General features: G+C 52.5%; 1 protein-coding gene across 12 annotated transcripts in view; it reads left to right on the top strand.

Annotated features, from left to right (window-relative positions):
• Window positions 1-25,819, top strand: part of MAPT (microtubule associated protein tau) — an 86,388-nt gene that overhangs the window by 21,181 nt on the left and 39,388 nt on the right. For all 12 annotated transcript variants that reach the window (XM_045836026.1, XM_045836025.1, XM_045836029.1 and 9 more), the window contains exon 2: window positions 23,902-24,060. In XM_045836026.1, coding sequence (XP_045691982.1) covers window positions 23,919-24,060 — 142 coding nt within the window. In that variant the 5' untranslated portion in view covers window positions 23,902-23,918. The remainder of the gene's footprint in view (window positions 1-23,901; window positions 24,061-25,819) is intronic.

Here is a 25,819-nt window from a genome sequence, read left to right as displayed (position 1 = left end):
CGAGCTCCATCCCATCCCACCCTGCCCTTCATCGGCCATTTAGCACCTGGAACACTGAGGGTACTTTAATAATAATTAAATTCATAATGAGCGTCAAAAAGGCCAGCATGTGGTGAATGTATGCCTCTCTGCACAGCTGCAGCGTGATGCACAAGCCACTAACGGTTAATGAGGAGTAAATCTGAATGTGAGAAAGACCTGATTGCAGAGATTTTCACTCCTTCCTTCCCTCCCCAGACTCTTCAGTGAGAGGTTAGGGACAATTTCCCTTCACTCAACCTCGTACTAGGATTTATAATGAAAAGAACTGGGACAAGAACCTTCATGTTCTTGTCCGTTTAGATTTGGGCACAAACATAGAGTGTTTCTCACTCACTGAGAGCTGGTGCAAAACACAACATTTTCTCTCCCAGAAGGGGTCTGCAACATCCCTTGCAGGAAAAATATTCTTTTCCAGACCCAGAGCCGGAGCCCTGGCAGCCATTCTGGGGGTGTGTCCTAAAAGACGAACTGGGTCAGAGCGTGGAGGCTGCTTAGCATTCCGGGGGCACACCAGCCTGCTGGAGAGCGCAGAGCGCAGCCCCGCCTCGCCCTAACAGGCCTGCGAGGACGGCGTGCCTGGGAAAAGCAGGCGCCTGGCCTGGGAGCACCAGGCTGGAGGGAGAGCTGCAGGGTTTTCGAGGACCGCTAAGTCAAATGGGTGACAATAAATTGCTTGTTACCCCAAGGGACAAGGTGCAAAGAGCTGAAATGAGCATTAAGTCACCAGAGGCCCAGAAAGCAGGGGTGCTGGGGAGGACCCCCAACCAACGACAGTATCTTATGGCAGTGTGTGCCCAGCATGGCCAGATGATCCCAACTTGTCAAGACAAATCAAAAATCGTACTTTGATTAAATATCCCTATTTTCAAGTGTGGGTTGCTCATTTAGAAACTTTAAAACTCAGTACTATGCTCAGGGACCATTTGTCTGGTTTAAACTCCACATGGAGGAAGTCAAGCTAGACAGCTGGAGGAACTTCCTGAGGTGGAGATTTTGAAACCCTGGGAGGGGTGTGGTGTGTCTTTGGGGTTTTGCAGTGCCATTCTGCCGGAAGTAAGGAGCAGGACTGCACGTCTCCCACTAGGGAGGTTTGAAGCTCCTAAGCCCATGACCTTCGACGAGTGCCTGTGACCGGCTGACACTCCCAGGGTCCTCGCTCTGGCTGCCTGTGCCGGCTGACTCTGGGAGGCTCTGACACTCTTTGAAGGGTCCCTTCTGTCTAATGCTGTTGGTCACCATCTTCCCAAGGGGGGTGTTTCATGAAAATGCCCAGCAAAAGTGTTCGAACAGTTATGCCTTAAAGTTTGGAAGGGTGCAGCATGCCCAACTGAGTGCCCGCGATGTGCCAGGCACCGGGCTCCTTGGGTCCGAATCAGTCCCAGGCCTTGAGAAGCCCAGAGTCTAGCTGGGTAAGAAACACACACTGGTTTTATGAGTCAGTTTCATTTGCACAGCGAAGGTACTGTGTTATGTGGAGGCACCCTGACATATGAAGATTCTCTTAAAAGAGAGGAGACCTAGAACAGGTGTTACCTGCAGCCTTTTCTCCGGCATCGGTTGTCTTCTATCATGAGTCACGAGAACAGGGTGGGGACACGGCCCAAAAATGGGCGGACGTCGGGACTGGATTCCCACCAAGCGAGGGCAGGTCCTGAAACCATCAGGAGACACTTCCGGGGTCAGCAGCAAAGAAGGCGTTAACAAACCCAGCCCTGAATGGACTCAAGCGAGATGATCAAAGGGGTCAGCACAGGGCAGGTCAGAGCGATTGTGGCTAAACCAGCACCTCCCAGGAAGCCCTGTGCAGAGCATTGGAACCTGGAGTCAGGACTCCTCCCACATCCCGTGCTGCCACTCAGCCAAGCACCCTGGAGCCAAGTCCCCTAACCTCCTGGAGCCTCTCTGTGTCCTTAGCTATACAGTGGCGGGCAGCCTGCCTTCCTGGAAAGGGTGTCGTGAAGGTCAGGGGAGGTGGCACACATGTGGGGGTCCCAGCTGGAAGCAGGCACAGAATGACACTCAGTCTCTCCCTCTCCCTTCTGCATGCTTGGTGCTGCCAGAGGCGAAGGATTCAGATCTGAAGGAGACACACCCCCACCTTCTGAGAGCCTTTGGAGAATCAGAGAACTAGATGTGGTAGCAGGGAAAGGGGGTGCAGGGTCAGATGATGTATGAGGGGGAGGGCCCCCACCTCAGGCTGGCCATCACCAGGTCAACAGTGGCTGCTCCTTGTCTGGTTTAACCCAGAAGCCCCATAGAATTTCCTCCTGATTCAAGGGCATGCCCAGGAAGGTGTAGCCTGCTGTGATCTGGCCCTCCCGGACCTATCCCTGGGCAGTAGGGAATGCCTGGAGCCAGCCAGCCAGTCAGCCCTCCAGGCTCTGTGTGGTACTGGGTTCCTCCCTTGAAAGCTCATCAGCATCTTTCTCACTGCAGCAGCACAGGAGGAGACCACAGCCCCTCAGTGACTCAGCCACCACTGCATGGACCTTGACCTACTCACTTTGGCTTTAGTGATGGCTCCCTTCTTTAACAGTACAAACCAGTGGGAATAGAACTCTCAGCTCTTATCTCTGTGAGGGTTAGTCGTCTTGAGGCAATTTGTCTTGCAGTTTCATTGGTAGTAAGGTTTTCTGCACACACGAGCGAGGTGCCTGGGTTCAAATCCCAGCTTGGCCGTGACCTAGCGGTGGGAACTTGGGCAAGTTGCTCAACCTCTCTGCACATGTGTTTCCTCCTGTGTAAAATCAGGACAATGATAAAGCTACCTCATAGGGTTGTGGGGAGAATTAAATGAACCAACATTTTTAAATGTTTAGAAAAGAGCCTTGCGCCCTGGCTGGCATAGCTCAGTGGATTGAGTGCGGGCTGCAAACCAAAGTGTTGCAGATTCCCAGTCAGGGGACATGCCTGGGTTGCAGGCCATGACCTCCAGCAACCGTACATTGGTGTTTCTCTCTCTCTCTTTCTCCCTCCCTTCCCTCTCTAAAAATAAATAATAAAAAAAATAAAATCTTTTTTAAAAAAAAGAGCCTTGCATGTACCAAGTGCTAGTTAAGTGTTTGGATTTAAAAGAAAAGAACTTTAAATTCCTTCTTGGTGGATTTCACAAGCCCTTCATTTTGCACCTCCAAGCCCTGTCTCCCTTGGAATCCGACCATAGCTCTGCTCACAAATGTGAGACGGGCCTCAGTAGGTCTGCACCAAGAGGAGAGAGAGCAACCCCCAGACCAAGATGGGGAAACCAAGACACAGCCTGCTCCTCACCACCCCCTCAGGTGTTCAAAGTCTGGAGTCTCCAAAGCCCCTTTCAGTGCAAGTGAGTTTAAGTTACCTGTGACTCCGAAGCTCCTTTGTTTGGTTCATCAGCCTCAGCAGGGGTCCTGGGGGGCGGGGGAGCGCATATCAGCTTCCAAGCCTCCTCCATTTCCACTCTTCCTGTCTGCCTACCCGTCGCTTTTGCTTCAAAGTCACAGAAGACCAAAAAGCAGTGCCAAAAGCAGGAGGTCAAAGACCCCAGAGTTCTGCAACTTCACCTGGCTTTTTTAACTCCGTGCCTGTGAAGTCATGTCTGCCCTCCCCAGCCTTGCAGATGCTGGGGACCTGCAGGGCCTGACGCATCAGTTTCATCACACACATCATCACACGCAAACACCTGTGTGTGCCCACAGCCTCCCCGCCGGCCCCACTCAGCCCATCTCAGCCAACAGGGGCTGCTCCTGCCCGTCTGGACAGCCAGGGGTTGCTTCTGGAAAAGCATCCCCATGCAGTGACAGCGCGTTCCCGACCTCTCATCTCTGTAGCGGAGGTCCACTCTCTGTCAACTGGCTCCTGGCAGAGACGCAGCATGAGGGGCCCTGCTGTTTCCCCGGGTGCTGTTGCTTCCTGTTCCTGGGCAAAGCTGGGGGAGGGGTATTTAATACACCTGACTCTTCTTCCAGCATCTTCGTAACTGTCTGCATCTGGGGCTCAGATTAGGTTGGGGCCGGTCCGCAGAGGACCAGTGCAAGCTCAGACTATCCTAAGAAAACCTGTGAGACTGAACACAGGGTGAATTTATGATGTTGCTTTTGTACCAAGAAAAATATTAAGTTTACAATGCAGTTACATATAATTATATTTATACATATAGAGAGAAAACAAATGTTACAAGTACGAATGGTTGATGAATCTAGAAGACTGTATAGGTGTGCTTATATTATTCATGCAACTCTTCTGTAGCTTTGAAAAATATCCAAGTAAAAAATGGGGGAGGGGGAGTTCTAGGACCCCCCCCTGAGCTCTCCTCCTCTGGGATGCTAGAAATAGAATCAATGTAATGTGACAATTTAATTTGTTTCCTGTTGTTATTGAGATTTGGGAGTCTTGGGAAGGAAGAAGCAAATGTCCAGACCCCGGGGTTCAAGATGCTTTGCTCCCTGACCCCTGTGGGAGGCCCTGGGCATCTCAGGTGCTGGTTCAGCACTGTTCTGTCCTGGCCAGAGTGTGCTCCGCTCCAGGCGCCTCTCCCAGCAGCTCTTGGGGAACTCTGCTGAGGCCAGGCCCTCCCCCACCCCACACTCCTGATTCCTTCCCTCCACCCCTCTCTGTCTCTGTTCTGCAAGCTCACTTAGCTTTTCTTTTCCCCATCTCTTTCTGTCCTCTCCTCTCCTCTCCTCTCCTCTCCTGACTCCTTCCTATCAGCATACAGGAGGTTAAAATGGTTCCCCTCTTTAAAACAACACAAGTGCCCCCTTCAGTCAACCACCCCAGCTCTCTCCTCCTCTCCCCAGCCAAGTGTGTTTTAAAGTGTTGTCAACACTTGTGCAGCCTCTATTTCCTCCTAACAGGCCCATCAGCCCTCTATGTGTCTACTGTAACCACTTGTGTTAGTCAGCAAGCTCAGGTCTGTGCTGCAGTAACAAGCAAGTCCCAAACGCCAGTGGTTTCACACATCTGGCACCACAGCTTCCCTGACCTTCCAGCCTTTGGGGTCATCTTTGAGGTCCTAGAAAATACTCTTCGATGTCTTGGTTTGGGGCCTTTGTATAAGCTATCCCCTCCATGTGGAAGGTCCTTTCCCACCCCCTCCCTTTTGCCTTGCTAACTTCACTCCTTCACGTCTCAGCATAAGCATCCGTCCCTCCGAGAAGGGTTCTCCAGCTCCCAGACTATACAAGTGCCTGTCTCACACTCCTGTGACCCACTGTCCTCTCCTTGTGACACTTGTCTCACTTGGTTGTTGACCATATCCCTCACTGGGTGCCTTCACAAGGGCAAGGAAACTGAGGATCAGAATGGCTAAGTCACTTGCTCAAGATCAGGCAGCCAGTAAATTGCAGAACCAAAATTTGAACTCAGATTTCAGTCCCCAAAGCCTGTGTTCTTTTTGCTACCCCTGGTTAATTTTGACATTTCCAAGATAAAACTCTTCGTCTATCTGTATTACCTGCCTCCCATCCCTAGAAAAAGGTGAACACTGAACAGATTTTCTAGCACAGGCTCACTCCAAATTTGCTTAATTTTGCTGCGTCACTGTTGCCAGATCCCCCACCGGAAGGCCGGGAAGTAGGTCAGGGCTGCAGGGACCACACGCTTGGCTGCTGTGAGGACCGGCCTCTGGTTCCTGGCTGGGAAGGGCCAGATCCTGCCAGGAGCACCACCCTCTGCCAGCCCGGCAAGGATTTCTCATCCCTGGCTCTGAGAAGTCCTCACGAACCTGCACGCCACCAAGTTTTACATTCTGGAGTTCACTGTCACGGTGGCTGCCGTGTGAGACGGAAGGTGGAGAGAGTGTCACGGGCATCGACAGGGACACTGCTCATCTGGGGTGGAATCTGTCTTTGTTCCCTCCCGGGTCTGTGGAGGGTTGGGACTAGCTGATGACTGAAGGGGCTGGCTCACAGGACACCTCGCAGGACAGTGGTGCCACGCCACTTGATACCGGTCATTTCACAGTCCCCTTCTCTATGTGACAAAATTTTTCTCAGAAATAATCATGAAATAAAGTGATCATAATAATAGCCAGAAAAGAAACATAAAATAAAATATTTATTTCCTCCAACTCGATGCATATAGTTATTCCACAATTTTTTAAAAAGAAAACCAAGTCCTGACTGGTGTGGCTCAGCTCGTCGGACATTGCCCTGCAAAGAGAAATGGCTAGCTGGACCCCCGGCCAGGGCGCGTGCCAGGGTGGTGGGTTCGGTGCCCCGCTGGGGCGTGCGTGAGAGGCAGCTGACCGTTCCTGTCCCTCTTGTTCTCCCTCCCCTCCTCTCTCTCTAAAGATAATTGAATAAATTCTTTAGAAAAAATAAAAGTAAATATTATACTACAAAAGAAAAAAGCACAGCTATCTCCTAAGTAGTTTTTACATCTACTGAGTTTTGATTCATTGGCTGCAGCCTGATGTAATGTTTTATGTAAATCATTGTTCGGTCACTAGTAAGTGAACTGGAATAAATGTGAGACATCTGCAAAGGTTGCCTGTAATTGAACAACTACTGGATCACATCACTCACGTGCCACTTTATCTTCTTGCTTAAGAACTTTGTCTTGAAACAACCATGTGTAGCCGGTGCTACACTTGTTGGGGCCCACCACATCACTGGGAGATCTCCAATAACCCCGATGGAGAAACAAGGGTTGCTGGAGGACATTTTTTTTCTGTGCTAAATGATACGTTAATAAAGTGCTAACCTGCATTTGTATTAACACTCAACAGCAACAGCACCAATTGTGTATGACTGAGATCAAGAAAATACTTTTCAGGGAGGAGTGTGGTATCGCTGACTTTGTTGGCGATGGCTGGCACGTGGTGCTCGGAGACAGCAGGCTGACTTCCGTTCTTTTATCATTGTCATTGGATCTCCACGGACAGTCCACACCCCACCCCACCCCACCCCACCCCCCGCCCCGCTCACCGCGGGGCTCCCTCCTCCCTCCTCCCGGTGCCCACGCTGTGCTCCGAGCCCTGGTCCTGATGGAGCTGGGGGGCTGTAGGGCATCTCTGCAGTCCCCCTAGGACTGAGGAAACTGAGGCCAGGCCTAGTCTGTTCAGCGGAGGCCAGGCCACTTGCTAGGCCCCAGGTCCCTTGGCCTTCATCCTGGACAGGAAGCAGCAAGCAGCTCCAGGTTCAAGGACTGACAGACCAACTCTTCCAATGCTCCCAAATGTCTCTGCACTTTGTAATGTTTTCTGATGGAAAGTTAGCTGATATATTTCTTCCTTTAAAAGCAATAACAGATAAGCAATAAAATGTTAGGTTTGAGGATGTCGAAGTGAGCCGTTGGTCTGAACTAATTCTAGCAGGTTTTCTCAGGAGGAATGACATCACCTCTGGACGCTTCCAATCGGTTTACTCCGAGTTCAGGAAGAGGCTTCCACCGATGGTTTATAGCTGGCATTCGTGGCTTATTGCTTTACTGTGATCATTAGTGGTCATCAGGAGATGTTGGATCTAAATGACGTGTGTGTTTATTCTTTCTTCAGAGAGCAGTTTATACTGTGGGTTTTAATTTAACTTTAAAGAAAATTTTCTTGGACAGTTTCCCAAATGAAATCATCAGCCATTCAGGCGAGAGTGTGCATTCTGCCGGCTCCTGGGCCACTAGACCTGCACTTGCCGGTGTCCCCTGGCGAGAGGCTGTGGGCAGCACGTGAGCAAGATGGACTTGAGCACATAACCAGGCTGTCGTGAAGGCACCAGTCCTCTGGAAAACAGAAACCTGCTTTCCAAGACTGCGGCGCAGCCAAAGGCGCCCTCTGCTCTAGGAGGTGGAAGCTAATTTCTCATTCTCCTTTGCTGTGGACTAGCTGGGTGACTTTGAGCCACTTGCTTAGCCTCTCTGTTGCCTCCTCTGCAGAGTGGGATAATCCTTTCCCCAACAGACAGGAGGTCAACCCTGAGGCCAAGGCCTTTTTGACTTTTTCCCTCTTGAAAGGACCATTGTTCCTACCAGCTAGTTAACAACCACGGGCTAATAATTGGGAAGAACAAAGGGAATTCTGTTTAGATCATTGTATGTGTTTTTATCCTTCTTTGGCTGGAAGACCCTAAGTGTCACCGGAAGGTAACTGCCCACAGCCCTCTCTGGGGAAGGTTGCTGCATCCGAGAGCCCAGCACCAGAATTCGAAAACTGGCTGTGGCAGAGTCAGCTGACTTGGACAGCTAACTGTGTGCTGAGCATTGCCTCTCCAAAGGGGCCTCGCCATTCCCTCAGGGAACAGGGTGTCCCCCTCTTGGGAGCTGGGATGCTGTCTCCTCCCTCGACCCCCTACCCCAACCATCGTCCTCCTTCCCTTCCCATTCATCTCACAACACTGCAGGCTGCAGCAGCCCTGTCTAAGGAGGAAGCTCTGGCCAGGACCTCTCTGCAGCTTACTTTTGTAATCCACCACTGCACCTGGTCCGAGAGTCACCCTGGAAAGACAGTCAGAGGTGGGCACACAGCCAGAGCCAGCCCACTCGCCACCCCATCCCCTGGGAACTCAGGTGGTGCGGGGATTTGGACTGTGCAGTAATCCAGTTCCATCACGGGCCCCAGGCTGCAGGCTTGTCATTCTTTTTGCATGTCCAGCACACAGGACCGTCCCAGAGAGAGCCTGTTGGCCACTCTGGCTGCTTAGGGAGCTGTTCCCCTGACATCAATGCAGGGCTTTTAGCTGGCACCTGGCTTTGCATCGCTCTGATCTGGACTCCCCCAGAACATCTGGTCTCTCACCATTGCCTCTTTAACCACTGATGACCCCTTGGTCTGACAATGACCCTCTCGCTGCACCTCTCCAGCCTAGAGGAAGGAGTGTGTCCCTCCACGCCTGCCCTCCCTTCAAGGCTCTCACCAGAGCCTTCTCCAGCCATCTTCACCCCCCTCCTTTCAACTGCTTCAGCCTTTGACCCCAGCACCTAGTCCGTACTCAGCTCACCGAACCAGAGGCTGTGGGCACACGAGCCAGTCTGCTTTCTCTCTTCTCTCCTGTGGCCTTGGAATGTGCTTATCCCTTTGTCTCCATGTCATACCAAACCCTGAGAGGGCAGGGAGCACGCCCTCCATCCCTTTGTCCAGCCTGGAGCGCATGGCAGGCTGCATTCCACAAATGGAGCCAGCCCTGGGCTCACTTGGCTCTGACGTTACCCCTCTGTCATCCAATGTTCGCCTGTGCCTCTCCCTGGCCAGACCGAACAGGTCCAAGGGCAGCGGCCACATCTGCTCCTTTTCCTGGGTCCCTGGTGGGGCTGGTACATGCTGTCCTCACAGTCTGCTCACTGCCCTGGTCCCTGAGGTGCCCCCAGCTGCTCCGCCACGGCTGGGCCAGTGCGATCACTCCGTCCTGTGCACATCCTCTCCCTGCCTGGCCTGCCCTCCTGCCCACAGGTGCCCTGGGGCCGCCTTCAGGACTGGAGGGCACACATGCACACGCAGGGGCACGGCGCACACACAGCCCCTGAGCACGGCGTCAGTAATGCACGCTGTGCCCAGAAAGCTGCTGTAAACTGTATTTATCACACAGCTGACGTCTCTGAATCAGCTCCCAAAGCTACCTCCCAGCGTGTGGTGATTGGCGAGGCTCTCACTTAAGAGTCCACTTTTCTCTCTCCATCTTTTAATAATAGATGCTTCCGACATCCTGGGCTTGGCAGCTTTGATTTAGAAGTGATCCTAATCGAAGCGACTAATGGATGGGTCTGAATTTGTGCCTTTTAAGCACAAAGCATTGCTCTTCATTAACCAGATTCTGTCTTTTGATTGGAAGAAGGTCCTCCTGCCATGGCATCATTAACTACCCACCTCTGCACGGCTCCCAACAGCGGCTCCTGTTTCAGGCTAATCCCAGGTGTGTTCCTGAACGCCCAGGTGGCTGCAAGAGCCACGCGGCCCACCTGAGTACACAGGGAACAGGGAGGCCCACACAGGAGACAGGCTGGCTGTCGGTTTGAAACAGACTCTGAACTCTGGGCTTGGGAAGTGTCAGTGAGTGATGTTGCCACAGCTCCTCTTCCATCCCACCAGAAGCCGTCTCCCCGCTCCACACCCTCCCTGGCTCAGCAGCATCGATGGCGGGCCGGCCTCACGCCAGGCCTGGGGCCAGGTGCTGAAGACACGGTGCTGTCTTCACCACTTCACAGCATTAACATTCCAGTCCCAGGGACCAGTAACCGGAGAATTGCAGCACTGTGCCACCAGTGTTCATCAGGGGCAATGTGAGGGAATTTGGCAGGTGGAAGGGCTGCTAGAAGCAATGACTGCTGTGATAAAGCCCGGAGCTGGAGTAGGAGTTAGCCAGACAAAGAGGAGGGAAAGTCGAGGAGGCGGCTTCCCTGGCGGGGAAACCAGCGTGTCTGGAAGTCAGAAAGAGTGTGGCAGTTAGCACATGTCACTCAAAGTATGAGTGGCTTTCCATTAACCTGCATTCTTTCATTCGTTCGTTCGTGAAGGTATATTGAGCACCTAGCCCACACCAAGCACGGCACTGAGCTGTTTGCAGTGGTTAAAAATAGGCTCCGCCCCCCTCAAGGAGCTTCCAGTCCAATAGGGAGACTAATGGGGTCAATTGGAGTAGGAAGTGGCAGGTACAACAGTAAAGACTGGACCAGATGTGGAGGGGAGGGAGGACACGGAGGTGATTTGATTCCTACTCATGTCTGGGGAATGCCTGCGTTTCCAGCCCAGAGCCACAGAGTTGGGGTTAGGGCGACTGCGGTGAATCCTTCGGAAGTGAGGGAGTGTGGCTTCCCGGTTCACAGAGACACTTGGTGTGTGTGCACAAGCCTCTCACGGCCTCTGCACACACTGAGCTCTGGGAGACCGCAACCCTTTGCCTTGGGGAGATTGAAGGACATCCACCTTTTTAGATTTAGCAAAAAAAATGTAATTTTGAGTCTCCTTTTGCTACAACTGCAGCTCTCTGTAGTGTTTCAAGACCCCTTCCCCCCAACTAGACCTCACGGAATCACACTGCAGAGGGATCTGCGACATCAGAGAGCCGCGTCCAGGTCTCCGTGGCTCTCTCCATTGAATGTGCACCTGCACGGCTGCACTCGGCTGTTAGCGGTCACCCTTTCCCACCCAGGACCCCCCTGCTTCCATAGGCGTCGTCCCCATCAGGTACCTTGGGTGGTGTTCCTACAGTCCCAGGTAGGAATCACGCATGCAGACTGTCACCGTAAGCAACCGCTGTCTCTGTGACTGATCACAGGGTGGCCCCGACGCCTAGAGTCAATGCCGAGTGTCTTGGCCGCCTTGTCCACCGGGCGGTGGCGGCAGGCAGTTCGTACTGTGAGTGAAAGGAGCGTTGCGCCATGGGGCAAACCTGTGGCTTTGTTACAAGGTGTTTTGTTTTGCCAAAATGGGAGTGTATTTATTGCTTTTAATCCATGTTTATAAAATAGTTTAATAAAAAAAATAGACACTAACAAGAGGGAGTCTCCACAATTCTACTTTCCTTCCCACAGAAAACCTCTGTCCTGCACACATCCTATATACATTATTTTCTTTTTATAAAAATTCTGTGTGTGCACATCTCCAAAACTGCTCTTGTCACTCGGTGGCACAGAGTGGACCTCTCTCCCTGCCAGGGTGTCTCTCCCCCAGGGCCCATACAAAGGGCTCAGCTACACGCAGGGTGCTCCGGGACACGGTTCTGGCCCTGTCTCCAGGCATCACGGGACCAGGGGATGAGCTCACCGGGCATGCCATCTGCCCTGCCTGGCCAGCGGCTGCATCAGGAAGGCCAACGGGCACCACGTGTCGTTGGATCCAAAGCCGGGTGCAGCTCTGTGCCCTGAGAAGCTGTTCAGTCTGAAAACACAAACAGGAAACAGAAAGCTTCGGCTAAATGAATGGACGATACGGTTGTCATGATAACAACCACAGCTGACATGTATGTCATGTTTACCGGGAGCCGGTGCCAGTTCTGAGCCCTCGACCTGCACTAATCATTGAATCCCCACATTTTATGGACGAGGCACTGGAGCCCCTGAGAGGCTGAGTGAGTCCCCTAAGGCCACCCGGCGAGTAGGAAGGAATGCAGAGCGGAACCCAGGCAGCCTGGCCCGAGCATGCGCCCCACACCCCCAGACTGCACTGTCGTCGCCTCTGGCCCTGATGCCTGGGCACCTCTGTCAGAGAGAGACTTGGGGATGGTGTGCTTGGTCTGGCGTGGCCTTTCCTGTGTGTGTTCAAAGGACCCTGTTTGTTTTCCGTCTCCCGAGCCCCTGCTGCGCCCAAGTCGGTCATTACCGGGGGACAAGTGCTGATTAACACTCGACTCCCGCCACCCCGCCCCCGCGTCCTCCAGAGGGTGCCCTCAGACTCAAAAAATAGAGATGAAAACATCTTAAACACTACCGCCCTCCCTTCCTAATTCTCCTCTTCCCTCCACTTCTTCCTGTTGTTCCCATCTAATGAAACGGCATGGCCGAAAGAGCCCATTTCTGGCCACTCCTTGTGGCCCCTCCACCCCCGCCTCCCTCCCTGCTCCTGGGCGTGTTTCCGGCAAGCGGAGACTGTGTGACAGCCTTTCCGGGCCCCTGCCCCTCCCCAGGTCACCTTACACGCCCTGTCTGTAGCTGCCCATCGCTTTGTCTGGGCACCAGCGCTTCCAAGACCTTCCCAGAAGGACCCCTCACGTCTCTCCGCGGGCTGTCCCACAGCCACCCCTCTCTCCTCCTCGCCCACACTCCCCTTCCCTCGGGGCAGAGGCACAAGGGCACTTGTCTTGGCCCCTAATATTATCCCTTCAGGTTAAGCCTCCCCTTCCCCGTCTTCAGGCATCTTCTCCTTGCTCGTAACTCACCTGTCATCACAACAGTCCCTTCCATCAGCCTAGGACATTGAAGTTCTCTAAAGTGCTGTCTTGTGTGTTTCTCAGTGACCCTCACAGCCACCCTGTGAGGCAGGTGTCATCATACCCACGTTACAAATGACAAATCCAAGGGACTAGCCCAGCACTGACCAGCTAGTGAGCCGTCCCCACTAAGCCCCAACCTCAGGACTTTTGACTGTGCACCAGGCATCCTTTCCGCCCAAATGCATGGGGTGCTCTGGACCAGGAACAAGGGTCCCTCAGGAAGACTTGGAGCCAAACCTACACCTTGGAAGCCAAGGGCTCGGGGAGTCTGGCCACTCATCCAACTAACAAGGCTGGACTTGGTACACCCCACAAAAGAAGTGGGGGCGAGCAGCCTCTCAGTCACCCATGGGGGAGACACAGACATGGCCTCTCCAGATCATGGGGCCCGACTCTGTGGGAGAGCCCCAGGTCCAAGGGGAAGCAAACCAGGATGGAGCGGGCAGCGTGGAGGGTGCCTCCCCAGCCCCTGCTCTGAGTGTGGGGCCGTGCAGGGTTCTCCAAGTGCTTTAAGAAGGCAGCAGCCTAAGTGCTATTAATCAGCCCAGTAACAGCCTGATGGAGGAGCAGGTGCTCCTGAGAACCCATAATGCTCTTTGGCAAGGGCCCCGAGGGTGCCTCTGGGAGGCCTCCCAGCGCCCGCAGTGCTGCTGAGGCAGGAGTCTGACTAAGGAGGCCCATTCATCATCAGATGTCTGGACTGAGCGGAGTATCCAGCTAGAACTGGAGAAAATAAACAACTGCCTGTTCCAAGTAGAATGTCACTTCCTGTTAGTGTCTAAGTTCTCCCTACTTCTTTCCTGATGGCTTTTTTTTTTTTTAAGAGAGAGAGGGGAAAAGAGGGAGAGAAACATCAACGTGTAGTTGCCTCTCACACGCCCCCTATTGGGGACCTGGCCCACAACCCAGGCATGTGTCCTGACTGGGAATCGAACTGGCAACCCTTTGGTTCACAGGCCGGTGCTCAATCCACTGAGCCACACCAGCCAGGCTTGACAGCTCTTACTTTCATCTGTTCTTTCTCCTATCTGTCTATCTGCACCTGTGATTTTTGTTTCTGAACAGAAATGTTGTCCAGGCCTTTCTCCTGGGTAATGGACATTTTGCAATGAACAGAGGCTGCCTGGGACTTTCTTGAAATATGTTCTTGGGGCCCAGACACTAAATGTGCGCCCTTGGATTTGATTTTTCTGTCGCTCGCTGATTCAAATTTCTAATGTGTCAGTGTTAATTGATCCAGATAGTTGTACACCTGGATTACACTTGGCTCCAAAGTTGTGTTGAAATTTTTTTCCCCAAGATAGTTTCTTCACTCCATATAGTGTCTTCATGTCCCGGCATCGCTCTGCCCGCCCACAGCCATTTCTGGCACTTCCTCACAAAAGACTCCCCATTTCTCAGCTAAGCTAGCCAGCAAATCACCCAACACCAGACTCTGTCCCCCCACAATCCGCCTCTATCTCGACACCCATGTGAGGTCCCTCTGCCCCTCTGTCTGTCAGTTTCCCTGCTGCATAATGGTGCTGAGATGCTCATGCACCTCGCAAAGGTGTAGTTGGGGTGACTCCTCCCACATTAGGGCTTCGGAGTAGGGCTTCAGGATTTGGTGGTGGAGGTGTCCAAAGACCCGCCCAGCGTCCAGCTGAAGGCGAGGACTGCAGATTCAAAGCCTGTGCGTCCTCCCTCAGCCCAGGCAGCAGTGTCAATGCATAAAGTGGGGATAATGGCATTCCTTACCTCATGTAGATTGTTGTGAGGATTAAATGTGATATAACATGCAGACAGTGCCGGGCTGCAGAAATACTCACTCCTATGAAGGGGAAATCGTGGATGGCTAAACCATTATAAGTGCTCCCGCCCCAGCACAGTTTAAGTGTAATGGTGTGTTGGTTTGTAGACCATTTGCTGCCTGCCATATCTGGAGGGCAGAGACACAACAAATTATATCCACTGAAGATCAGCCAGAAATTAAGGTAAAGCTGATTCATAGCAGCATGTTATTAAGTGAATTAAGTAGGCTACAGAACAACTGGTTTAGGGAAAATTACACGCACAGCAGAAGTGTCTGCAAAGAAGGTCCCTAAAATGTTAACAGTGGTTAGTTTGCTTTCCTCTTTCACATTGTCTATTTAATTTTTAAATAATGAGTATGAATCACTTTTCTAAAAGAATAAATTCTCTCCACACACTGAAATCCCCCCTTTCTCGGGATTAAGAGTGGTTTGTCCAAGAAAAGCAATTTTTTCTCTGTTTCCTTGGCTTTGACATCAGAAGAGACTCCCCCTTTCCCATTTAGTGCTCTGAGATTGGGGAATTGATCTCAGGCAGAATTAACGTGGTGACCAGGGACATGGGAGGTCCCTGAGCGGGACAGAGGCTCAGCAGCCCACCGGTGTCACGTGACAGCGCTCTCCTCCTTGAAGGCTAATGCCAAAAACTCACCAGAAAGGGGGTTCGAGGGCAAACTGCTGTAGTTCGGAAAACAAAGGCCACCCAAGCATGAGCTCTGCCCCTGACAGATGCTACAGAGCTATGCAGCCACCCCAGCAGTTACAGAGCAGGAGAGAAGCCTTTGGTGCAAAAATCAAAACAGAAACCTGAAGCTTCAAACCAGAGTGTCCTCTCAGACCCAGTCTGGGAGTTTTCCTATGACGGGCACTGGCCACTGACATCAGCCACGACCCGCTGGCCCGTCCTGGGGGCCCCGGAGCACCACCTCCCCCAGAGCAGCCTCCACCCACCCTGCCTCACCATTGTCGATTGTTCTGTTTGGATGGAGGCCCAGGATTACTCCAGCTTCTCCTCCCCAACGTAAACCTTCCCTCTCTGTGGGCTCCTTTATCTTCTCTCCACTTGATTTGGCAGTTCTACTTGAAATCTGGGTCTTACTATTATTCAGATGTTGTTCTAGAACATTGTGGTACACCGTGATGTGATGTGACGTGACCACAAGCTCACACTTGAGAGCTCCTCTGAGGTCTGCCATGCTTCCTTCCAGCCAGTCTCACCGAGGACGTCCCTGTGCTGGGTGCCGGCTGAGGGGGGGGCGGGGCGGCAGGAGAGAAGACCAGCGGCCAAAGGAAGTGCAGCTCCTCAGACGCTCTCAGTGGGGACCGCAGTTAGTGAAGAGCGTCTGAAGCACCAGAGTTGCCAAGATCCAGCCTCAAGGATGTTGATTTAGGCCCCCAGGGCCCTTTCTTTTCCTTTCAGGACAACGTGGCTCCCTGCTCCCTGAGTACAGGGATTTCCCGATGATCTTGGCCCGGGACTTCACCTCAGCTCAGGAGACCTTATGCCTGCCCTTTCACTCGTCTTTACATCTTAAAGTACAATGGTTGGACCATAAGCATTAAAGAACAGAATGTAAACACAAAGGGAAAGTTTTCAAAGATATTCCTAAACTGGTATTTTAATCACTGCTTGATTTAATCGTGGTATCAGTTGGCTTACTGGGGTCAGATTCCCATGCCAGGCTGCCTGGGTCCTGAGCCCTGAATCCCTGACATGCCCACCGTTCGACCTCGAGCAACTCACCCAGCCTCTGTGTGCCTCAGTTTCCCCACCTGTAGAAGCGTGCCTAACAGTGGAAGCAGTCATGTGAATCAGAGTCAACACGTGGAGATGCCTGAAGCTCGGTTCCTATAACCGGGAGGAAGCCTGTTTCCCACCCGGACGCACGCACTCTGAGACCCGTGCCCGCGCACGGAGAGGGGCCAGCGCAGAGAGGGTTGGATGCAGGGGCCACAGGTCATCTTGGAGAACAAATTCAGGTTAAGACTATTTGGGGATTCTAGATTTATCCCTACTTAATCTTCAGCTATCTAAAAGCGATGCACTGAGGGTGTCTGGTTTTTAATAACGGCGTTACTGAGGAATGTCACACGGCATCAAATTCACCCTTCCATGCGCCCAATTCAGTGTTTTCAGCAGCTTCACAAAGTTGTACAGTATCTCTACCCTCCACTCCAGTTTGGGTTTTTAACTTGACGGGGTCTAAAGGTGAGCCTCCTTTAGACCGAGCCACCGGGCCTACTGGCAGTGATTCCGCTGAGTCACCGCGGGCGGCACAGCAGCTGCCCGGGTCGTCCCCCACCCCCCTCCCCCGCCAGAAGCGGATGGGCCAGCTGGGCTGCAGCGAGTGAGCAAGCCGGCCGGGCGTCTGCTGCCCCCTAGCGAGGGCCGCAGCTCGGCCCTGAAGCGGCCCACCTGCCGAGGCCACCTCAGATGGATGCCGGGTGGCCGATGCATTGGTTTCAGCCACAAGGCGCCGGTTGCAGGGGAGTGTGAACTGTGCGGGAGCAGTGCGTCCGGCCTGGAGCTTGGTGAACCAGGGCTGAGCCAGGGCTGAGCACAGGTGCAAAACGTGGCCCCACTGCGGGCTCTCCCTTACCTCTTCCTCCAGCCGGGACAGGGTCGTTTCACCAGGTCCTGGATGAGGAGAAGGGCTGTGTTTGTTTAACTTTCTGTTGGGAAGTCACTGGTGTGACATGGTAGGGTAGCGATGGGTTTTAGCATCAAAAGATCAGAGTTCGAAAGTGCTCTGCTGCTCACTAGCTGTGTGACTCTCAACAAGTTGCTGAACCTCTCTGAGCCTGTTTCCTCAACCAGAAAGGGAGACTAACAATCCCTCTTGTGGGGCTGTTGCATTACAGAGATGTTCTCTCTTTCTGAATCCCCTGGGACTGGCTTAGAGTCACAGTCAGGGCTCAAATGAACAGATGCTAGTGACATTCCAAAACTGCCAAAAGGGTGCCCAGTGCTGCCCCGGCTTACCCAGGGAGCTTCCCAGGACCTGACACTCACCACCAAAATGCAGTGCTGTGGGTGAGAAAATTAGGAGGAACAGGAAGGGTGGTGGTGGACGTAGGAAGGCTGCTTGGTCTTCACCTCCGGGAAACAGAGACCTCCCCAGGTCAGAAGAAACCTACAGGTCCCTGCAGAGCTGGGCAGGAGCAGAGGCCTGGGTGGGGTGCAGACGGGGCATCAGAACTGCCTCCCGTGTCCCAGGGGGCAGCGAGGCCAGGGGAGACGTAATCCTTTACTCTTATCTTCACCTGCACTGTCCCTCCCAACCCTGGGGACACTTCTCTCCCTTTCTTTGCCTCACCACCACTCTGCCCTTGGCAAGACAGCGCTGGGATGGGGTGGGAGGTGACCCTGTAGTAGGACAAGGCACCAGAACGACTCCACAGGCCCCTTCCCATCAGGGGCCTCAGCTTACCCAGTTCCAAAATGACTGGGACAGACTCCGGGAGCCTCTGGCTCATGTTTTCTCTGGTCAGGAGGCAGTACTTTTCCAAGAGTCCCCAAGAAGTGGCTTATTTTAGTGTCCAGGGTTAACTCAATGTTTGTGCCTCTCCTAAAATGTCTCCCCCACCTCACACCCTGCTGCCTCTAAGTCAGCTGCCTGGGAAAACAGGAGGCTGGAAACCAGAAAGAAAGGCAGAGGGCGGGGGGGAGAGGGAGAGATCGGTTGCTTTAGAAGAATAAGAAAACAGAGGAAGACAGATCTTGGTGTGTTTATTTTCCCGTCTGTGTTCTCTCTTAGATTACAGGGATCGGGGAGGTGATGACCATGTCTAATCTGGGCTGTGTACCCACCTCAAGGCCAAGTTTATTTGTGTGTTTTCAGTCTGCTCTCTTGGCATGAAAGGCTTAGGGACCAGGGTGTGTGCTGTGCCAGCGGTCAGTTGGTTAACATACTCCTTGTCCAGGTCTTCCAGAGAAACTGTCCTGCCCTCGCTCTTGAGGAGGAAGATAGCGGGGGGGGGTTGCCGGGGAAGGAAGGAGGAAGGCTGAGATGCCAGGGTTCCTGGCCCAGGCCTGGGCTAGAGACCTCTACCACGAGGGCTCCCAAGCCGGAGGAAACAGGCCCAGTGGGCGCACTTAGAATAAACCGTCCCAGCAAGAAGGGAGGTCACTGAGTGGCGTTCTGTGGATGAAGAAGGTTGAGGGGAGTGACTCGGTCACACAGCTTCAGGGTGGAAAGCCCAGACAATGCTCCTTCTACACCCTGACCTGTGCTGGGCAGCAAGTTGGGGAACATTTTATGATCCAGCTGGAAGAACGGGCAATGAGGGGCGGCGGAGTGCTCCGTCAGGGTGCAAGCTTTGCACCCTGGCATTGCCTCTTGTTGGCCGTGTGACCTTGGGCAGGTCACTTGCCAGATTCCTCATCTATCCAATGGCAATCTTAATATCTATGCTAATGATGATGACGATAGCTACCTCACAGAACTGCTGGGAGGGTCCAGTGACCCGCCTGTGAGGGGCCCACACAGAACGAACTCCTTTGACAGGGGCTGTGTGGCACCGGCTGTGTACCAGGCCCTGGGGCTGCAGCAGTAAGTGACTCGGACAGGTCCCATCCCGAGGGAACTGGCTCACTCAGTGTTTGTCTTACAACTAAGAGGAAGAGTGGCTTCACTGTGCTCTCCAAGGACATCCTCCCTCTGGGCTCTAGTTTCTGCTTAAGTCAAGTGGATGCTCAGGGACACTCCAGACATGAACTTGTCTTTCCCAGCATGGCCTGTAGGTCCTTAAACATTAGCATGGGGCTGGTGGCCCGGCCCAGTCTAGCTGAAGAGACAGCTCCTGCGGCCTCATTGACTCAGGAGATCCATAAACCTAAGGACGCTGCTGTCCGGGACGGGCGGGAGTGGGCGGCGTGTGAGCCTCCCTGCTTGCGGAGTTCTTCCCATGCGTTCCACTGTTCTCCCCAGAGGAAAGTGTTGGCCCCGGAGAAGCACACAGTTCATTTATTCTGCAGAGTGAATAGCTGCCTGTGTTTTTAGGGGTGATTTAATTTCTCCAGCAGCCCATGTAATTCATTCAGCTTCCTCGCCATCCATCTCTCTCCAGCCCTGCGGGGTGGTGCTGGTGTGGGGCAGGGGGTCATTAGGAGCCAGGGCACTGAGACCCACCACCCTGTTGTCTGCCCCGTGGGGCCGGACGAGCGGCCTGGCAGCCGAAGGACTTGTACCAGGACGCATGTCCCCGTCCCCAGAACAATGGGCTGCTGCCTCAAGCCCCGGGAATGACCCTTAGTTCTACTGCTTCTGACTTGAAATCTTATGGTCAACTCTAGAAGCAGCTGAAGAAAGCCCAGCATCAAATGCAAAAAGCCACACTGAGAATATAGTTGGTGACTAAAATGCACAATGATTCTTGCTAAGACTTGCATTACAGATTTATTTTATTTATTTGTCTATTTATTTGTACTGTTAGGAGAGAAGAAGAAACACTGGAAAAGCCAAAAGCAGGAAGGAATCCGTAAGCTGTGGCCCACAGGCCAAGTCTGGCCGTGAGCTAAGAATGGCCTTGACATTTTCAAATGACAGGGAAAAAAGCAGAGAAATGATATTTCATGACACGTGAGAATGACATGCCTTTCCAGTCTCAGCATCCATGTGAAGTTTGATTGGGCACAGCCATCCGTGCTCGCTCACGCGTGTGCCTGTCGATGTCCACTTTCCTGCTGCAGCTAAACTAAGTACAAAGAATTAGATCACTAAAAACAGAGGAAAATATTGTCTTTTTATTAAAGGCTTTGCTTATTTACTTTTAGAGAGAGGGGAAGGGAGGGAGAAAGAGAGAGACATCAGTGTGTGACAGATACATGGATCAGTTGCCTCTCCCATGCATCCCGACCGGAACCAAACCCACAACCCAGGCATGTGCCCTGACTGGGAATCGAACCGGGGACCTTTCACTTCACAGGCTAGCGCTCAATCCACAGAGCCACACCAGCCAGGGCCATGATCTTTATGTATTATAGAGCAATGAAATAAGTCACAAAAGAAAATAGATTTGACTATATAAAAATTAAAACCTGTCAGTCAGAAGCTGAAATAAAAGAAACCAATAATAAGAAACCAAATAATAATAAGAAACCAAAATAAAAGGCAGCCAACTGGAGACACTGTCAGGAGTAGGAGAAAGGGTTAATGCTATTCACAAAACGAGAGCTCACTCGGCCGTCACAATGAGCACCGAGGCCTGGACCGAGTGGCACGGGCAATCAGCAGGCGTTGTGTGAAAGCGGAAGCCAACACATCTGATTTCTGCCTACACACCCTCATCTGCCATGTTCCAGGAGGGCAAACCTGGCCCTTGAAAGGGATCAATCAAATCTCAAGACAATACCATGGAACTCCTTAAACGTCTTGTCTGCATTGGCTGGCCTACCTCACCTGGGCCAGGTGTAACGTCTCCAGCAAGTTTGGGAAGCCTCAAACTCCTGGGTCAATTCCACCCCCCAGGGTGGGGCTCCTGGTGAGTCAGCCAGATGAGGCGGCCTGTGCACCAGGCCCCGGGACGAACAGCTGGGCAGTGGTGAACCCAGGACTCCACGGGAGAGGCTGCACCAGGAAGCCGCGAGGAAGGCATGCCTTCCTAGAGCTGGGTGGGGAGCGGCAGCCGAGTTCTCGGGTTATGGAACTAGAGCCTCTCAGAAGCGGGGTTCCTCTGACTTGGGGCTTTCTAAGGGAAACAGACCGTCAGCATATCTAAGGGTAGAGAATATCACCGCCTTAAATATCACAAACTTAAGGGATGAATGGGGACTTCCATCTTCCCAAAACAAAGTCCTGCTCGTTCTCAGGGAGAAGTCACAGGTTTGGGGAGGCTTGGTCTCATGCCTTTCCCGGGAGCTCTCTGGGGAACAAGGGCCTCCATCAGAATGAACGGCTGCCCCTTCTCCTGAGAAGGAGCTGCTTCACCCAGCAGAGGTCTTGCTGACCTCATTCTTAAAACCTTCCTAGTCCATACCAGATCTTGCCAGCATCTTATTCTACATCATGGATGGAGAAGAGAGCTCAGGCACCTGCATGAGTGTGCCCTGCCTAGGAGGGAGAGGAATGGAGCTGGACATGGCCATGCCAGTGGCCAGCTGGTATATGAGGTCTGTCCAGATGGTACCCAGCCATGTAATATGAAAAACTCAGACATTTATTGAAGAAGATACAAGATACCAGAAACATTGTACCAAGGTCCATGACACCTCAGTCCCCTTCAAAGTCAACTACCTTGGGACCTCACACAGTTCTCCCAATCGTCAATAAGTGCCCCATCATATTTTCCTGAATTTCATCAATGGTCTGCAATCTCTTTCCTTTCAAAGGTAATTTTAGCTTTGGGAAAAGCTGGAAGTTGCAGGGTGCCCAATCTGGGCTGTAGGAGGGCTACATCACTTGGGTCGTTTGATGTTTTGCAAAAAAAAACTCTGCATGAGACAGATGAGCAGGCACGTTGTCGTGATGAAGCTGCCAGTCACCAGCTGCCCATAGCTGTGGCTCTCTGGATCATCTGAACAGTTCTGTAGAAGAATGTTCAAGCCTAATGAAAAATCTGATGCAGATTCATTGCTCTACTCGCTCAGTCATTTTGAATGCGACAGCCACACTGTACACATGCTCTCTCAAGGGCACCTCCACCCCCACTGACTAGTGCAGTGAAATCATCACTGTTTACACATGCGCATTCCAGTGCACTGTCCTTGGCTGCCAGGTGGCATCGATGTCACACAAACCATTCTCATTTATTAGCAATGGCTGGACTTTTTCTGGACAGACCTCATAAACACAGTGCCAGAAGCCAGGAGTCCCAGCAACAACATCAGTCTCGGAAGAGTTATGTGGAGGGTCTGCCCCAGGTGCACCATCTACCTTGTAGTTCACCATTTATATGAGTTGCCCAACACCTGCAGAAACGAGACTGCAGATTTTAAAACATTCTGCCACTGCTAACTCACATAGAGAACGAATGATATCAGGTGTGCTCTCCACGCCTCACCCACAGAGACATTATTAATTGATCACCAAAGCAAGAGAGCTAGACATCTGCAAAGGGAAGAAGGAGAAAGGCCCTGCCCACTCCCATATGTGTTATCAGCTCCTCCCTCAACAGCTGACCCACTAAGGCCGCTCCTGTGTGCCACTGAGAAAAGTTCATTAAATGGCCCTGGCTGGTGTGGCTCAGGGGATTGAGCAACAGGCTGCAAACTGAAAGATCATTGGTTCAATTCCCAGTCAGGACACATGCCTGGGTTGCGGGTTTGGTCCCGGTCTGGACGCATGAGAGAGGCAACTGATCAATGTTTCTCTCTCACATCGATGTTTCTCTCCCTCTCTTTCTCCCTCCCTGCCCCTCTCTCTAAAAATAAATAAAATCTTTTAAGCAAATGAAAAATAATGGAATAATTGAAAGAGGCATGAGTGAACCAGAGCAAAATGGCATACACAAAAGTCCAGAAATTCAAAATTATGAGTTACTTTTAAAATAAAGAAACGTTCTCCATAAAGACAAGAACAAAGTACGAGTCAATACCGTTTCTGCCGGGCTCTGCAGAGCTGCAGCTGCAGCTGGGCTGGGCCCTGACGCAGCTCCCCAGCCTCACACCCACTCTGGGCCCTGTTAGGGACTTCTCTGCCCGCCCTCAGAACGCACAGCTGAGGTCCTGCTAGGAGCCAGTGAGGCGAGTGGAGGCCACAGCCTTGACCTCCAGGGCACCACCCAACTCAGAGCTGGGGTCATCAGGACACCGGTCAGGAGGCGGTTCTGCTGTGCAGTTAGTGACATGTGCTCGAACAGCCCATGCCTCCCTGCTCCCCGTTTTCCTCACCTGGAGTGCCCGCTGGTGCCTGCCCTCTCCTGTGTGCCCCTGCCCTCTGCATTGAAAAAAGCCATCAAACCCCTAGTCAGCAGCAGTCACTCCTTAATGAAGTGAAAAGAGTGCTGAACGTAACAGGTCAGACCCGCCGAACCTGCCCATCTGGTGGTTCTGAATACAAACTAACGTGATGTTGGTGGATTCAAAGTGCGCACGCATGTAAACAACATTTTGGCAGGGATGCAGAGTTCGGGACGAGGCTGGACATCTGGTAGCTGGGGTGGGAAGTGGAGACGTGGAGGTATGTCTGCCATCAGCCGAGGAGGTGGCACCTCGCTCCCCCTGCCTCCCACCCACCCCCCACCAAGCACTTGGCCTCATCTCAGCATCCCAGCCTCAACCTCCCGTCTCACTTCCCCAGGTGGGCCTTCAACCAGGATGGCCGAGCCCCGCCAGGAGTTCAACATGATGGAAGATCATGCTGGGACCTACGGGCTGGGGGACAGGAAGGATCTCCCCTCTCAGGGCGGCTACACCCTGCTGCAAGACCACGGGGGCGACACGGACCACGGCCTGAAAGGTGAGTGCATAGCCCTGCACAGCAGGCCCGGGGCCTTGGGAGCCATAGCCAAAAAGGCTGGCAGCAAGGCTTTGCAGCCAGGTTTCTAAAAGAGTTTTAATACTTTACTGGGTTAGATTATCGATAGAGAGAAGCCTCATCATTTGAATGGGCCAAGAGAACTTGAAATGTGAGGCCATTCAAAACTACCTTTCCAGAGGACAGTTTGCCACGTGAGTGCATGCAGCGTGACAAAGTCTGCAGGGGCTGGTCGGTCTGGTTAGCATGGGGTGCTCCCGCAAGTCTTTAGCCACACCCGTTCACCTATAAACCAGAGTGCATCCGCATGTGAAACGCGTGGCCACACACGTTCTCCTTACCTCTTCCTCACAGGCCTGTCGGGGCCCTGCTCAGCAGGCTAGTTAGCTCTGGGATTCCTACTGTACCCACATCAACAAATTGCATCAGGTTCTCAATATTCTAAAATACTGTCTTTTGGCCAGATTGGCTTGGCCTCCTCCTCTCCCCCTGCGAAGGAAGACAGTATTCATTGCTCTGTCTGACCATCAAGTTGGGGAAGCGTACAGCCCTCTGTTCTCTGTGCGGCCGCCCCTGGTTCCCACCAGGAGCACCAAGCTGGCCTCTGCAGGAGAAGGACTCTGACCCTCAGGCTCATTTCTAAGGAGACAAAATGACAAACAGTCTACTTTCTCTTTTAATGCTAAAAATAATTGTAAAACACTTTGCAGCCTGGGGTGTGGGATAAAGAATGGGAGTTGTGCAGCTCCAAGGTGGGAAAGGACCTTGTTGAGGTACATCTATCTATCCAGGGGGGTTTCCTGGAGGAGGCAGGGCACCAGGAGGTGCCTTGGGTGCAGGAACACGAGAAGCAAGGGTTTCAAAGACTGGCGTCTCTGGACGTGTTAAGGCAGGAACACAGGGAGTCAGAGGAGCTTGGAACTCAGACAAGTGGGCTCCAAGCTGGAGGAGGTGGAGGAAGAGTGGGCATGATTTCCCCCCGGGGCACAGAGGCTGTCCAGCCAGAAGCTCTGCAAGAGAGGAGTTGGGGGAAGCAGAATTTCCAACAGGCCTCCAGCAGGCCTAGAACTCCCTGCCTGGTGTCATGGCAACAAGAAATGTGCATTCTGACCTCCCCCAGTCACAGCCGTCCTCCAGCCTGAGCTGGTAAGTTTCAGCTCCTCCCGACAGGGCAGCAGTGGGGGGGGCGGGCTCATCTGAGGACGTGGGCCCACATGTCCCCCCACATGCCTCCCATCCCTCTTTCTGTCAGGTCCCCATAGAACTTCAGTCATTAAACTCTTTATTAAACGTTCATGGATGGAACCCAACTTAGAATCACAACATACTGAATTCGGCCCCAGGTCAATTCTGCCGGTGAAACATGGAGCCCTATTTGGGTTGTCTGGTTTGAAAACAAACTCAGAACTACAGGTGATGTTGCAACCAATGCACCACAGTAATGAAGGGTGTGAACAATCGGGGAAGGTGGGTGTGACAGTTCACTCCCCATGCTGTCTTCACGGTTCTGCTGTGAACCTGAAACTGCTCTCAAAAAAAAGCTCGTTTGTTTGAAAGTCCAGAAGGAAAAGTGGTTTTCACCAGTCTTCCTTTTTGAGGGGAAATCTAAATTCAATGTGCACAGTAAGAACCAGCTTACTATGTTGTGTCTCAGAGTTGCCTAAAGCATGTTCATTGAAACTACTCCCTTCTTTAATGTACAACGTGAGCAGAAGTTCTGTTCAAACGGACGTATGATGCA

Source organism: Phyllostomus hastatus, unplaced genomic scaffold (genome assembly GCF_019186645.2).
Source record: "Phyllostomus hastatus isolate PE091 unplaced genomic scaffold, TTU_PhHast_1.1 phas_contig_210, whole genome shotgun sequence".
Classification (NCBI taxonomy): Eukaryota; Metazoa; Chordata; class Mammalia; order Chiroptera; family Phyllostomidae; genus Phyllostomus; species Phyllostomus hastatus.
Note: the sequence above shows the minus strand (reverse complement) of the source record. Positions and strands in the feature narration are given on the sequence as shown.